Source organism: Ursus arctos, unplaced genomic scaffold (genome assembly GCF_023065955.2).
Source record: "Ursus arctos isolate Adak ecotype North America unplaced genomic scaffold, UrsArc2.0 scaffold_28, whole genome shotgun sequence".
NCBI lineage: Eukaryota > Metazoa > Chordata > Mammalia > Carnivora > Ursidae > Ursus > Ursus arctos.
In genome coordinates, this window is record NW_026622963.1 from 34707713 (window position 1) to 34723715 (window position 16003).

Below are 16003 nucleotides of genomic sequence, written 5' to 3' on the forward strand. Positions count from 1 at the left end.
ATCTGCAAATTCAGTGTAATTCCTATCAAAATTCTCTCCCTCTCTCAAGTAGATAAATAAAATCTTTTTTAAAAAAATTACAGTTGACCCTTGAACAACATGGGTTTGAACTGCATAGGTTCACTTATACGTGGATTTTTTCCATAAATAGAGTACTATAAATGTATTTTCTCTTCCTTATCTTTTTAATAGCATTTTCTTTTCCTTAGCTTGCTTTATTGTGAGGATACAGTATATAACACATATAACACAAAATCTGTTAATTGACGGGTTATGTTATGGATAAGGCTTCCGGTCTACAGTGGGCTGTTAGTACTTAAGTTTCTGGGGAGTCAAAAGTTATATGCAGATTTTTGACTACACAGGGGGTCAGCACTCTTAACCCCTGCCTTATTCAAGGTTAACTGTATGGTTATTTTTCTGGATTTTGTGATGATTATCATCTTTTTAAGTTTGTAATTTCCTGGATTTTTTTTCCTCATTCCAAATATATATTCTTTTTTACATAAAGAAAGAAGTAATAGCTACAAATGACTGACCACCTCCTTTCTGTCAGACTCTGTGCAGGATTCCTGATTCTCTTCTCTCACGTGGTCCTCGGGAGGGCTCTTCAGATGGGAAGAAGGGAGACTGGGGAGGTTCAGTCCCACACATGGGGTCCCAGAGCTGGGGAGGGGCTGTGGTTTGGCCTGGCGTGTATCCCACCCCGGTCCTCACACTGGAAGGGGGGACACCCGTTGTGTGTAGTCATGGTCCCGAGTAGCATGGTTGTGGAAAGTGTTTTCTTCTTTATGCTTTTTAGTATTTCCCTCCTTTTTCTTGAGTTAGTATTTGTTACTTTTATCATCAAATGAAAAACATTTAAATAAGTTAATGCAATAACCCAAGATTGTATTATATTTTTGTAGTATTTATATTAATCAGTCTTTTTTTTTTTTCCTACCCATACAGGGCTTGTAACTCAATATTCACTGCATTAGAGAAAAGTCAAGAAGCAATTGAAATTACAAGTGAAGACCGCATTATACAGGTTTGTTATTTGGGAAGTTCATTTTTCTGAATTTCTGGTATTGTTTGTTCTTACTTTTAGATTGAATCCCTCCAATGTGATCTTTTTTTTTTTCTTTTTGAAGTTCAAGAGACCAGGTTTTCCTTAGAGGATTATCAGAACAAAAGCTATAAAACACATAATTTAAAATAAGTTCCTTACAGATAAAAAAAAAGATGCTAATAATTACTTAAGGTGCTAGAAAATATTCTGTGGAAATACCACATTTGCATTTATTACTGTTCACCTTTGTGTGTGTTTATTTAGCAAGAGGAGACTTTTATCCGAAGGGATTACCACTGGAGCAGGAGAAGGCTCTGACCGGAAGGTCTGCAAGCTCTAGCCTTTCTCACTGTTTTTGAAGACAGTTTACACCTATAGAAGTTTACTAGAAACTACTCAATTTCTAGAATAACCTAGTAGTTGCTGAACAGATTACCCATTATTAGCAAAGTGAATTCATAAAAGCGGCTTAAGATAACACAGCGGGTACTTTTAGATAACGAAAGAGGGCTTGTGCCAAGGAAATGCTCCTTGTGTCTGGGAATCAGCTCCACTTTGATGTCCATTCTGAGCACTCCAGCTCATCCTTTTAATCTAACTTGCAACTTGCTCGGTAAAGAGCTGCCGAGCCCGGGCCGGTTGCTGCTGGAGGCAGGCCGGGGTTGCAGGCAGCTGCCACGCCTTCCTAGCCGAGCATCGTTGGGCAAGTGACTCAGTCTCCCTGAATGCGCTCTCTCAGATGTACAGATGGGAACGATAGTCATACTTACAGCAACCTGCCTGTTGTCAGGAGGTTCTAAGTGGGCGAGTGTGTGCGAAGTGCTCACTATAGTGTCAAGCAAGGAAAATTGACCTTAAACAATATCCGTTATTGCTTTATCATCATCACTATTTTATTATTTTTACTATTAGCACATGCACAACTTTCCTGTATATTTTCTTCTAGTCTGTGGTCCTCTCTGAAATTTAGCCGTACAGCCTTGCATCTGTAAACACCTGCCAGCTTGTAGCCTGCTTTCCCAGCACGTTATTCATGTGTATCACATGAGAGCGGCGACCTAGAGGTTTCGTTCCCATTAAGCAGATACGTGGACTGGGACTTAGAGGGTTAAGTGACTTGCTAGAGGAGAGCTGGGGTGCTTCGCACTTCAGTCTGGTGCTCTATTCTACTGTGTTATCGTCCAAGAGCCCTTTTGTAGCAACTCAGGCCTGTCTCCACGTGGCTTCTTTCCTCTGTTGGTGTTCAAGTGGGATTGGGCCAGCTCCTCTCTCTGGGGCCCCAGGGACCACGGCAGAAAGCCCAGCCAGGTGTCCCCAGAGCAGAGGCTTCTCTGGAATCCAGGGATCTCCTGGGGTTACGCTCTTATGGCTTTAGAGCTTGAGGTAAGCTCCAGGCCCCTGAGCTTTCTGGGTAGAAAACATGATAGCTTGGGGTGAATACCCTTGATTGTCCTCTTTTCAAATTCTCTTTTAATTTGCTTGATGTTGTTTCTCTTGTCTCCCCCCAGTATGCAAATCCTGCATTTGAAACAACCATGGGCTATCAGTCAGGTGAATTAATAGGAAAGGAGTTAGCAGAAGTGCCTATAAATGAAAAAAAGGCTGATTTGCTCGATACTATAAATTCATGCATCAGGATAGGCAAGGTAAGTAAGAGGTCAGTACCTGTTTTACTTTCATGTAACAGAAAGAAAGGAGATGTGTTCATTGAGCATTGTGCATGCCAGGTAATCTGAGTCTTACTCTTCACAGAAGCCCAGGGAAGTGTCGGTGGTGTTGTCCCTGTTATTGCCATTTTGCAGATGAGGAAACTAAGATCAAAGAACTGTAGGATATGATCAGCTATTATGCAGAGTAACTTTGATACTTGAAATCAGTGTCATCATCTTTGTAATAAGTAAATTGATCTTGCTGCTAACGGATCGTCTAAGCGGTAGATGTTGGCAAGTGGCTTTGGGCAGAGGATGGCCGGTGAGTCCCAGAGTCATAACACATCGAGCCCAGCAATCCTCTGAGCCTTGTGCATCTGTCCAGCCTTTTTTTAATGCCTGCTGTGCGCTGGCGCTCTGCTAGATTCTGGTATAGAATGAAGGGCCAAACATGGACTGCGGCCTTAGAGAACTCGTGTTCCAGGGTGTGAGCATGACAGGTCACATAATCATGGTGCTGGAGGGACAGACAGAAGGAAGGCAGGCTCAGTCTGAAAGGATATTTCTCAGAGCACTGGCTTCTGCCAGCCCCTCACTGTTACCAGGTTTTCATGTGTAATGACGAGGAAAAGGTTATTACTTTTTGTAGTCTTTCCTGCCGGGCTCTTTTTAACTTTTGGAAGTTGGGGAGAGACTATGATCATTCAAACACTTGAAACAGTGGTGACCTGCTGTCTCGCCTGCTCCCCTGTGGCATCCTGCGAGCGACTTTCTCGTAGCCCAGGAAAGCAGTCTGCCATGGGGCGCAGAAGGGCTCTGCAGAGCCTGTACCCCCACTTTACCTGGGCCCCTTGAGACACCATTCGTGGGCTCGTGTCCCTTTGCTGTCCCGTGGCTCTGAGCACACCAGTTTGTCTTGCAGTGAAAACAAGGAAAGGACAGGCTGGCTGTGAGGGCCCAGTGACATACCCCCAGGGCATTAACGAAAGTGGGTACTATTTGAATCCGATTCTGCCTCCACCTTTCGGTCAAGGATGATGATTTTCTTGCTGTAGAGAGTGGCAGGTCCTCTGGAAAGAGCAATGAAGGCTGAGACGGATGAAGAGCCCCTCAGGTGCTCAGGCGTACTGCCTGGGCTGGACCCTGGGTTCCCTTGCTCAGTTAGAAGGGGCGTCCTCAGAAGGCAGTGACCAAACAGCAGTCCTCCCGACCCAGCAGACTTGGGGGGCTTTACCATGGCCTTCCCAATCCTGCTAGAGAAGGGGTCAGTGGTGGTTTTGTTGTGAGGGTCAGCTGGGCATGAGCCAGAGATGACGGCCCTCATGCACCTTTATCTGGCCCAGGGACACTGAGGCATCCCACCCATCACTGAGCAGAGTGAGTGGAGATGGGGAGATAGCGAGGGGGCGGTGAGTGGGTTAGTGCAAGGCCCTGGGATCCATCCAGATCCGTGTGAACAGCGTCTCACCTCCTAAGTAACGTTACTGGCACTGGGTACAAAGGGCCCCAAGCTTGAACTACAGAGACCTATTCTCTAAGAATCTGTGTTTATTGTGAGCAGAGAATATGAAAGATTACCATATTATTGACCTCGATATCACTTTATTTCAAAAAGGAGCAGTGTTATTTATTTTGCATGTTTTGGAGTTCTTGGGGCAAGAAGAGCAGCCACTTGTCCTTTGTCAGTAACCTGGTTCTCTGGCAACGCCACAGCGGGACTGGCCACTTAGTTGGGCAAATTTTTTGAGGTGAAAGAATATATGGCCTTTCTGACTGAGTCTCCCTAGGGAGGGAGAAGAAGGGCTTGCTGAGGGGTCAGCCAGCCCTGGATGACAGTGGCACTGGGCTCAGTGGAGAGAGCTCAGAGGTGCCCTGGGAACCAGAATGGGGACTCGGGATATGGTTAGGTGACGGGGCGGGGTTTTCGGAGGGCCAGACCCCAGATGTGCCACTTGGGGGCAGAGAAGAAATTCTGATGAGGTTCAAACAGAGAGCCTGGCAAACATGGCTCTCCACAACTCCTCCCCCACCTGTTGTTCTCAGCCAGTGGCTCCTCCCTCCTGGGGTAACGTCACTACCATTAGGTGACCTTGATTTTCAGCCTCCACACTCGTATGCTTCTTTGCATCCCCGAGTATATCCTTCCCGATTCTGTCCCTTTCTTCATCCCCAAGACTTCTCTAGCAGGGCTCTAGAACCCACGCTGTCTTCACGTACCTGAGCCTTCCAGGGCTCTTCCCTTAGAAACTGTGTCTCGTAGGCGCTGAGTGAATGTTGGCTGCTCGATGCGGGCCTGTAATCATGACGTTTGGCTGCAGAGCCCTCTGGCTTTTAGAAACTTGGAGCTCCCAGGGTTCCTCTGCTTTCCTCCCTCACAGGCTCTCCTCTTCTCCCGACTCTTCTTCACGTTTCCTCCGGGTTTGCCAGGGTTCTTCATCCCTGCTGTGTTCCTCAGAAAGCTCCCTGTTTGATGAGGCACCTTTGCTGCTCTGCATAGATGGCCCACTCCTCCCCGCTTCTAGCCCCGGCGGCCCTCCAAGGTGTCGTGCAGCTTCCTGCCGTCATCTCGAGATCACCTTGTCTAACAGCGATTTTTCTCCCATCCCCATTAACAAAAAAAATCCATCCTCTCCAGCATCTGCCGTCTCTGCTTGTTGGCCGGCCTCACACTTGGCCAGACTGCCGTTCCTGGAATGGTTTCGCTTCCTCTCTACCCTTCAGCGTCCAGTCTGTCACTAAGCCATGACATCTGTTCAACCCCTGAATTTGAGTGTCTGCTGCCTGGGCTTGACCTTGTGCGGGGCCTCCTTCCCACCCCTGGACTGTGGTGGCTGGATCCAGTCAGGGCCCTTTGTCCCGGGACCTCCAACTCCAGTCAGAGCACTCGACACTCTCAAGTGGTTAGTCTGATCACGCCGCTCCCCCAGCGTAGAGTTCACATCCCTTGGCGTGACTACAGGGATGCTACACTCTGACTTGGCCTAACTTTTCCATTCGGGGAACAAAAGCCCCAGTGTCCCTTGACTGTCGACCGCGTGCAGGCACTGTGCAAGCCCTGGAGCCAGAGCAGCCGGATGACGGGGCGCCCAGGGGGGCTGTCTCAGCAGTCAGAGAAGCCCAGCTCGGGGCTTAGCCTGCTCCAGAACAGAAGCGGGGTGTGTTAGTACAGTTCTGAGGGGAGCCCGGCCCGGGGAGGCCTGTGCAAAGCCACCTGGGCTGGAAACAGGCCATTTACTGAATGTTTGCCCGGTGTCAAACTTCGTTAAGACTTTCTGTGCGTTGCCAGATGTCCTCTTCCTAATCGCATTCTAAGGTGGTACTGTGTTATTCTCAAGAACTAAAGCTCGTGTATTTATGACAGGTCAATATTTTTGATAAGAAATATGATCTGTGATAAGTAAATATTTGTTGTTTCTGTGACTGGAGAACTCACAGGCAAAGCTGCTCTCCGAGCAGGGGCACTGGCCCAGGTGCCCTGCGCCTGAGCTGGACCGTTGAGCTCTGGCTGAACTGGCTTCTTATTCCTCTTCTTGGGATCTGGCAGCTGCTCACGTCTATTCAGGAAGGATTAGAGGAGAAAATCCTGCAGATATATTTTAAAGTGCTGATTGATTGATGGATTGAATTGGTCTCCCATTTTTCTCCCTCTCTTTTATATAACCACTCTATTGAGAGAATTATTCTCTATTGAGAATCATTGAGAATTCACATACTGTACAATTCACCCATTTAAAGTCTACAATTCACTGGTGTTTGGTCTATTCACAGAGTTTTGCAAACATCACCACAATCAGTTTCCCGTATTTCTCTTGAGAGCTTCAGCAGTAAGTCTTGCACCTGTCTGCCGAAGCCTCCTGCGGCAGACACGCGGGCTGTGGACACGGAAGGCAGGTGCTTCCTGCCTCGGGACCCCTGTTTAGCCCTTGCCTGGCACAGGCCAGCCTCCCCTCAGAGCTGTAGTGCGTAAGACCCTCACCTCCCTTCTGCTCCGGGGCCAGTAAGCACAGAGCTGGCCTCTCAGGCTGTCTCTTAACTTCAGTCCTTCCTTGGCACACGGTTTTCAGAAGTACACTGGGGAGCGTCAGGAACCATCCTTCGCTTCTGTCAGAATGTCCTGGCTTCTGCTGATTCCGCTTTCTCAGAGGAGCCCGAAGAGGAGATTCTCCTGTTGGCATTTGCATGCGGGTTGCCAGGCTGTAGGCATGGAAGATCTCAGAACAGACCCCCTGTAAAGGTTGGGACAGGAGATTTGAGCTAGGCCACCAAGGCTTCTGTGGTAGTCTGCTTCCTGACTGGGTCAGTGCCAGGTTCTAAGGGATCTAGAAGGTCAGGAAGGTTAGGGAACATCCTAAGAGTTGAGTGTCCTACAGTGGATTTTAGGACTGTTTCTAGCTTAAGCATGTTGGTGACTCTTGGAAGAATTCAGAATGTTTTTAGTGGTGACAAAACCCAGCTCCATCCCAGGCTTCTCCGCACCGCCCCAAGAGTAGGGGTGTGTCCCACAGCCCCTGTTCTCACTGTGGTCACGGCTAGCACACACCTCCTCTCCCAGGCTGCGGTTTCACTCTACAAGGATCCGTGCATATTCTGTCTGATCGTGAGAGCATGGCTGCTGTAGCTGTGGCCTTGGCTTTTAAGGTCTCACCGATTTCCTCTACCTGAGCCTGGACCTGGCTGTGCTGCTCTTCCACCTCACACGTCCCAGAAGGTGGTAGTGGCAGCAGAGGTGGCCCCTCTCTGCCCCCCTCCCAGATGCAGGGGGAGAGGCCACGCCCCTCCTCCACTACGGGCGGGAGCTGGGAGAGTTCGAGGAGCCTGAAAGTTGCAGCTGGGGAGCGTTCTTCACTCGTGGGCCCAGGCCCTCTTTTGCCAGCAGGCAGCCCCTGAAAACCTGTGACCATTCATACCATGGCAAGCTGGCATTTATTGGCGACCCAGGAGGAGATGGACTTGGGGAAGATGGTCAGATACCCAAAATTGTGTTTGGGGTTGGGATAATTTTTTATCCTAACTCCTTTAGCCATGGTAAAGGAATCAGAACCTGAAGTGGAAGATGTTCTTGGGTTTATGTCTTGAACGCACAGTATAATGATGCTTACGTTCCATTTCTAGGAGTGGCAAGGAATCTACCACACCAAAAAGAAAAACGGAGATAATGTGCAACAAAATGTGAAGATAATACCTGTCATTGGACAGGGAGGGTAAGTAGAAAAACCAGGTACTCCAGTCAACATGCCATGTTTGGCTTATTGCAAAATTTGCTCTGAATACTTCAGTAAGCTAAGAAGTGCATGCAGAAATTTAAAAGAAAGACTTGTCACAAGGTCGGGTGTCACCGAAGAACGGTCTTCCAGGGGTACAGCATCCTCATGGCTATAGCCCGACCCCCCAGCTTGTGACCCAGAGCCATCAGGCTCTAGACGGTCCTGCTTCAGCTGCATGGACACAAGAGAAACTAAAGTATTTCTATTAGAATGTCACGTTATTAAGCTGTGTGGTAAGAACACTAACTGGTGGACTCCCTATCTTTAAAAGATTTTTATCTAATTTGAAAGCCTATCTATTATTTCTGCATAGACCTATCAAAGTAGATAAAGGTATTTAAAATACTACCATTTATAGCAACCTTCCTATAAAACAGCTGTGACTACAGATTGCGAAGTATTATATATCAGGAGCCTAAAAATTTCATATAGTTTGTCTCAGAATCTATCTTAAATAATACGAACAGTGGGAAATTATGCATGTGAATTGTAGGACGCCCAGCAATGAAATATGCAACCATTAGAAATGACGATCATAGAAAATTAAGTGGTAAGGGGAAATGCTAAAGATAAACATAAAAATCAAACTGTAAAATCATATCTAGTGTATGATCTCTAGCCTGAAAACGAAGGGAAAAAAAAGACCAGGAGCTGATGTGGCCGTGGTGGTAACAGCAGCTGCCGCTGTTTCTCGAGCCCGTCCCTCCGTGGGCAGGCTCTCGGTGCCTGGTAGACGACACTTCGTGCCCTCCTAAGCACGCACTGCGTCATGAGCACTGCGATCATCTCCATTTTACAGATGAGGAAACTGAGGCCTGAGGCGGCAGGTTTCTGGCCCACGGGCCGCCGCGCTGACTGCAGGGCTCCCTTGCTTGGGCGCCCGGCTTTGCTGCCCGTTGGCACTTGCCTCGGGGAGGCAGGTCTGTGTGGGCTCTCTGTTCTGATCTTTGCCTTTTTCTGGTCTTCTCCAAATTTTTTTGCAATTAGTAGAGGGATCTGACGATCCAGGAGAAAAATTGGGAAAGTGGAAGGCCCAGTAAGTAAGTGAGGAGTCCGGTCAGCTGTGCTTGGTTGTAGACCCCCTGCTGGCGAGCTCGGCGTGGCCTGTGGCGCCGCCCCGAGTGGCTGGGAGCACGGTGTTCGCTGGAACCAGAGGAACGCCCATACAGAGGGCTGTGACACTGACAACATGTAAGAAATTGAAGGCTTTTGGTTGGTTAACATGCAGTCCATTGTTTAAAACACTGGTATTTTTCCGTGTATGTTGTGAAGACTTGGAAGAATTGTGTTGTTTTTATTGAAGAGTCCACTTCTTCTCTGCACAGACACCAGAGGATGCTGTGGACTCTCACCTGTTTGTTGGTGGCCTTGGCCGCAGACAATAGAAATGCTCCCCTCAGAGCATTTTGTGGATCGTGAAAGAGAGATGCTCTTTCATAATAAAAATTAGCTGCATACCCATCAGACTAGAGAGCCAGAAGAGAAATAATGCCTTGTTTTCTACTTGCAGAAAAATTAGACACTATGTGTCCATTATCAGAGTGTGCAATGGCAGCAATAAGGTATGTAAGGGGAGCCCTCGGGACCCCAGGGGTGCCCAGCAAGATTCCCCCGTTCGCGGGACTAGACAATCAGAACTAATGGCTGTTACATTCATTTTTAGGCTGAGAAAATTGAATGTGTTCAGTCTGACACGCATACAGGTATGGTGCTCCACGTTCATTCTTAGGGGTCTTAGGGCTTGTGAAAAAAACAAAACCAGACCCTTACTCTGCCGAGCTCGCCTCGTGCACGGGGGGCACTGTATCTTCCTAGCACTGCGGCCGTGTGTCTCTGCCTAACTCCCCAGGCTGGTTTATGAGCCGAAGGGCCTGGGCACTTGTGGGCATTCTGACAGGTGTCCTGGGGTGGGTCTCAGCCTGTGGGGAGAGACTTGGTCACCTCAGACGCAGGAACTAATGTGAAGAGGTGTTGAGTGAATAGTGACTTGGTGGCCTCACCTGTGCTTTATGAAGCAACACTGTTGGGTGTCGGACTATAGACAGCACTCGGGCAGGGACATCTTCACCTCCTGTCAGTAGTCTCCTCCAGCTGATGGGGAGGTAGCTGGACCCCATCAGACTTGGCTCACCTTGTATCTGTCCCCTGTCATGCCTTGGACACCACCCACTCATCCCCGTGTCTGTGTTGCCTCACGTGTTTCTCCCTGGCCTGGAATTGCCTGTTTCCCTCAAGCATGTGCCAGGGCCTCAGCAGCCGCCTTTGTCCTGCGGCGGTCACCGGCGCGGGGCTGGGCTGTGACGGTGCCGCGCTCCTGCAGCTCCGCGCCCGAGGCCGTTTTCCAGCAGCTGTCGTGCCCACGCGGTGCTCGGGCTGCCCAGCTTGTCTGTACGAGCTCCATCCCTCAGCTGTTGGGGACGTGCTTTCTGCAGTAGCAGAACATTCATTCGTTCATTCCAGGAATGTGTCCCATGTGTTTTTCTGAGCATTTACTGTGCACAGAACTCCCTAAGAGCTTAAATTACAGCTTATTTAATTAAAGCCTTGCAATGAACCATTGGGGTAGATATTTTGTGGATGAAGTTCCCTTTTTACAGGTAAGGAAAATAGGGCTAAATAATTTGCCCGAGGATAGTCTGTCCAGGACACAGTGGAGCCGACACTGGAATCCCAATGGGCGGCCCACAGCTGTGAAGCACACTTGGGGCAGCTCACTCCAGGGGCAGGCAGGGCTTTCACCTGGAAAGGAGAGAGACCTGTCGCTAATCAGGGGACAGAGCAATGATAAGAAGTGATGAGTAGTGGATGGGAAGGGGCTAGTGGTGCCATGGTGACCCAGAGGAGGGGGAAAGTCCCAGCGAGGGGAGGTAGACTCGAATAAGGAGAGGGGTATAGAAGGAAAAGTATCCTGGAAATAAAAGCAGTCCTAGAAGAGGGAAGGGTCAGGGCATGTTTGAGAAAGAGCAGGATTAAATTTTGATTGGTCAGTGTGGAAAGGGGAGTGGGAATTGTGAAGGATCCCTGGATGCCAGGTAGGAGATTAAGATTTTCATCTGTAGGCAGTGGGGGTCTGAGGACTTTTGAGCAGGGGAGTAGTGTGATGACATCTGAGCTCTGAGAACCTCTTAGAACAAGTATGGAGCGGAGATAATGTTGAAGGAGGGACCCGGGACAGGATACCAATAGTGCCACAGGCTAGAGGAGAGAAAGCAATGGCCAACGCATAAGAAGCTGATGACAGGGAAAAGAGGAGCGGCCGCATGGATGGTGGTGGGACCAGAGAGAGGAAGGCAGGAAGGAGTCAGTCCGACGTCGGAGAGGCAGTTTGTAGGTCTGGGGATGGAGGGCATGGCCCTAGGCCTGGGCAAGATGGATGTGGAAAGTGTTCCTCGTGAGGTCCCAGGTTTGTGTGTTCACTCATCTCTTTGCTCGTTCTACCAATTTCTGTTGCGTACTGGCGCCCTTGTTGCTGTGTTCTGCAAAGAGATGGGGACTAGAGATGTAAAGTTGCTGGCCAGCGAAGCATTCGCTGTATGGAAGTGACAAGGTAGAGCCCGGGGCGGGTACGGGGAGCGCAGACTTCGAGGTTACCGAGGAAGAGATGGCAGGACAGGAGCAGGGGAGCCAGTTCTCCGAGACCCATGGGCACTGGGCTCAGAGAGGGAGCGGGAACCTGGAGTGTGTTGCTGGAGTCGGGAGGGGAGAAAGGGGAAGCGTGGATTGTGGTCACAGCCGACCACACAGAGACTAGAGGGAGTGGAGTACAGAGCCCGAGGCGGAGAGGGACCCTGGCTTTTGCAGCCAAGAACACACTTATGACCTGTAAAAGTGCAGGGTCAGGAGGGCGGTGAGGGCAGAAGCCAAGCTGCAGGGCTGGAAGGATCAGGATGGAGGCCACGAATGTAGGCCTCTGACAGACAGTGACCTTTAAACACTGCAAGGTCACGGGGTCCTTTCCTCGGATTTTTTTTTTCTTCTTTGGGAAGAGCCCTGTGAAGTAGGCATGGCTGTTATTAACACACCATTATTACAGAGAAAGAAACTGAGGGTCAGAAGGGTTCAGTGCCGCCGCAGTGTTGGGCAGGCAGGAAACAGCAGAGCAGGGACTGGAAGGCGGAGTCGGTGACACAGTCCTCAGTGTTAGACAAGGGACTTCCCGACCACATTCGTGCTGGGCCGTTTGCACATCACTTGATCAGTGCCCACTTCGGAGTCTTCCCCATTGCCCTCCAATGAGCTGGCTGGCTGTCAGCTCTCCCTCCCGTCCCCAGCGGCATACCCACCATGATGTCCAAAGACTGCCGAATGTCTTGCCTTGGGAAGTCAGTAAACTGTCATAGGCCATGGACCAGCCAGTTCCCTTGGTTACACACAGCACAAGCACTTCTGAAGCAGAGAAGGAGTTACTGGAAGGAAATGGGTTGGCTCACAAGTGGACAAAAAAGCTTAAGTCTGAGAAGAAGAGCAGGAACGACTGGAAGCTGTGGAAGGCCTGCCGTCAGAGCAGCGTGGCGGGGCCGCTGAGGCTCTGCTGCCGTCCTGGCGCCGTGTTGCCGCCGCCATGGGAGAGTGGTTCCCTCACACGCCTGCTTCCCTGCCCTGCTAGCCGTCATCCAGACTCCAATGGAAACACTCATTTGGCTGGCCTAGGTCACTTGCTCCTCTGCTGCTGACACAGAATGGAGTAGGGGAGTCTCTTGCCTTCCCCCTTCTGTAGTGGGAGTCATGGGAAAGGGGGGTTCAGAATTTGGGTGTCCAGGAAAGTAATCCATTCCCAGCACATGGCCCCTTTTTCCTGGCCTGGGTGTTGTTTTCACGTGATACTGTGTCTCAGCAAGGACACTACATGTGGCAGCCTTCCAGTCTGTAAACCTGGAGGTAGTCTGGATCGAGCCTGGCGTTGGGCACACAGAGATGAACAGGGAGTTCACGGTCAGATGGAAGGGAGCAATAATTTGAATAGACTGTACTTCGTACCACGGTGGGGGTGAATTGGGAGGCACTTCCCAGCAATGATGACGTGGCGGTTGAGCCCGTGTCTGGACAGAGGGAGGGGTCAGCCCAAGGACAGGAAGAGCGTTCCTGGAGGGACGAGCAGCACACACAAAGCCATTGAGACAGGCAAGGCTGGGTCAGGCCAGCTTGGATTTCATTCTGTAAGCAGAGGGGGGCCAGGGAGTCTTTCCTTAAATAGGTAAATGAAAAGGGGCCTCTTCCAGGGAAGACAGTCATGGTGATGGTGTAGAGAAAAAAAGGCAAGGAGACTGGATTTGGAGATAGTTCAGTATAATCAGTACCGGAAAGCAGCTCAGTATGAGGGATGAAGGGAAAACATTTGAGAATGGCACTAGGGTTTCTAGCTTGGCCACTACATGACATGAATGAGTAAGTGCAGGAGAAAGAGCGGGTTTGTGCAGGGAGAGTTCAGCGAGTTTAGATTTGAACTTGGTCCATATGGGGTGCCTGAAATGGCCCCATGGAGATGTCCGGTGGCATACGGAGAGGCCAGGGCCTTGGGGCAGCACTCCTGATGAGAGGAGGGGAGGGAGGCAAGAAGAGTGAGCTCTGTGGGTGGGAGCCCAGCAGTAGCAGACAGGAGATGTGTAGCCAGCAGGGTGTGGAAGTCGTTCGTGCAACCAGGAGTCCGTGCACAGTCACACGTGCCAGGCAGCATGTGTCTCAGCTGGTGAGAAACCTGCTCTCCATGTGTCGTGAGTAGGGGGCGGGGTAGTGCAGAGGATGAGGCGAGGAGCAGGAAAGGCCTCCTCAGTAGCGTGATAGGTGGCAGGCCGGGCAGCGTGGCATGGGGCTTCAGCATCTCTTACAGGTACTCTCGCATGCTGCCAGGGTCGGGCCTGGGGATGCAGGCCCCCTCTACCGCGGGCGGGCCTTGGAGCAGGTGCTCTGCACCTGGAGCAGGCAAGCTTTCTCAGGCGGAGGAGGTAGAGGCCAGGAGAATGTGGGCTGACCGGCAGCTGGCTTTTGGGAGGTGGGTGGTCCCAGGGCAGAGCAAGCATTCCACAAATGCTTGAACTGTTGAGAGGGTCCCAGAAAGTTCTCTGAAAGTCTGCTGTGTTCCCGGCAAGTCCTGCCAGACACCCAGTTCTCAGCTTCCCCATCTCCAAAATGGAGCTCATCCTGCCAGAGCTCGGCGTTGCTGTAGGAACGGAGGCGGCTGCTGTTCGGACACGCGGCTGAATGCCTGCCACCCTCACTGCTTCTCCACGGTTCCCTGGATTTACTGCTAAAGTGATGGGGCCGTGTGGAAGGATCGTGTTTTATGGAATGGGAAACTGAGAGCAGAGAGCTGAAGTCGCAGGTGGGGCTGAGCCCACGCCCTGGTCTTTGGAGGCCTATGTAGCCTTCTGTCCGTTAACGGGCCAGGTGCCTCAGAGCACTCCATACTTGGGTGCACTCACTAGGTATGAGGGCCTGCACTCGTGCGCCTTCAGTGCTTGCGGTCTGGCTGAGTGTGGACCCCGCATTCATCCCGCAGTGGTCCCTGAGTCAGCCTCTGAAGCCGGCCGCCCCCCCCCCCCCAGGAGCAGCATCCCAGCAGAGCTTGGTCTACACAGCGCTGTCGGGCTCCGACGGGGAGCAGGGACCTCAGTGGGGCTGTTGGGAACAGGAAGGTGGAGTGTTTACGTAGCGATAACGTAGCTTTGAAACATTCAGTACAAATGAAAGCCGGCTTCTCTCCTTCCACTTTTGCCATAGCCTGGTTCTTGGCGCGCACAATGTGTTTTCCATCTGTAGGCACAAGCGGCTTCCTCCTCCTGGAAATGCTGCCTCCTCTTCTTGGCTACATCTACAAAACCTGACTCATCTGCTCTCTGCCCCTTTCCCAGAGGAGAACCTGCCTTTTCTCCTCGGGACTCCTTCTGCCCTTCAAAGCTGTTACTATACCTCCTAGTTCACCTGCCTTTTCTTCCCTCCAGCACAGCCTGATTGTGGACCTGGACCATACGTTATTTGTCTTTGTATCCCTAATGCCTGGCCCAGCACAGGGGCGGTGCCCGGTGAATGTCTGTGGAGTGGCTACAAGGGAGAAGCATGCAGGAGCAACCTAGAATGTTCAGAGCTGTCTCACCAGGTGGCTGTGTGGATGCAAACTCCATGGAGCTCAGAGGAAGGCCAGGGTCTGTGTCTGGCTGGAGGGGAGGCGGGTGTTCCAATTTGAGGGAGTGAGCATCCGGAGAGAATACGGCGGGTGTGGCAACACAGCCGGTGAGACCAGAGGCAGGCCGCGACAAGCAGCCTGGCCTGTCTCTGACTGCCAGTCAGTTATTCTGTCTCGGAGGCACGGAAGCAGAGCGGTGTGAGCTGCGGTACTTTCATCCGTGCACGGGGATGTGCAGGTGTCTGTCAAGTGTCTCTTGCATGCGAGGCAGTGCTGGTCCCCCAGGAAGAAGAAAGGAATGCTGTTTCTGCCCTCACATCCTCCATAGCTGGTGAGGAAGGTGGACAGAAAAGTAGCTGGCTACTGGTAATGTTGGGGGGTGCAGGGAGGCGTTAGGGGAACATTCCCAAAGGTTATGGTGCCCAAACTGCATCTTCATTGCTTCTTCAAAGAGGACAGAGCGTTAACCAGGTGAAGGAGGCGGCGTGGGAGGGGTACATTCCCAAGTGGAAGTAAGGGGTTGGTACCAAGGCGTAGAAGGTTGTGAGGTGAACTAGCATATCACAAATAGTTGGTGGTGGCTGGAGAGAGGAGGTCCAGATATCCCAGGACTCTGATGCCACACTGGGGAGTTTAAGTCGAATCCTAAAAATAACGATGGGCCATTGAAATGTCTGATTGGGGGAGCGACCTGGTCAGACTTGTTTTAGGAGGATCAGTTGGCTGCCCAGAGAATGGGATGGAGGGGACAGGGTTGGGGACCGTGGGACCAGTGAGGGAGGCTGTCATTATAATCCAGAGGAGGATGACGAGTGTCTGAGCTAGGACAGAGCAGGACTAGATTGAAGACATATTTAGGAGATAAAATCTGTAGATTTAGCTAAACGGTTGAGGGAGAGGAAGGGAGAAGGGTATGACT

General features: G+C 50.8%; 1 protein-coding gene across 2 annotated transcripts in view; it reads left to right on the top strand.

The window, feature by feature from the left end:
- Positions 1-16003, top strand: part of PDE8A (phosphodiesterase 8A) — a 156651-nt gene that overhangs the window by 97740 nt on the left and 42908 nt on the right. For both annotated transcript variants that reach the window (XM_026510535.4, XM_044388429.3), the window contains exons 7-11: positions 952-1030; positions 2560-2697; positions 7813-7901; positions 9475-9526; positions 9628-9667. In XM_026510535.4, the coding sequence (XP_026366320.1) occupies positions 952-1030; positions 2560-2697; positions 7813-7901; positions 9475-9526; positions 9628-9667 (398 nt within the window). The remainder of the gene's footprint in view (positions 1-951; positions 1031-2559; positions 2698-7812; positions 7902-9474; positions 9527-9627; positions 9668-16003) is intronic.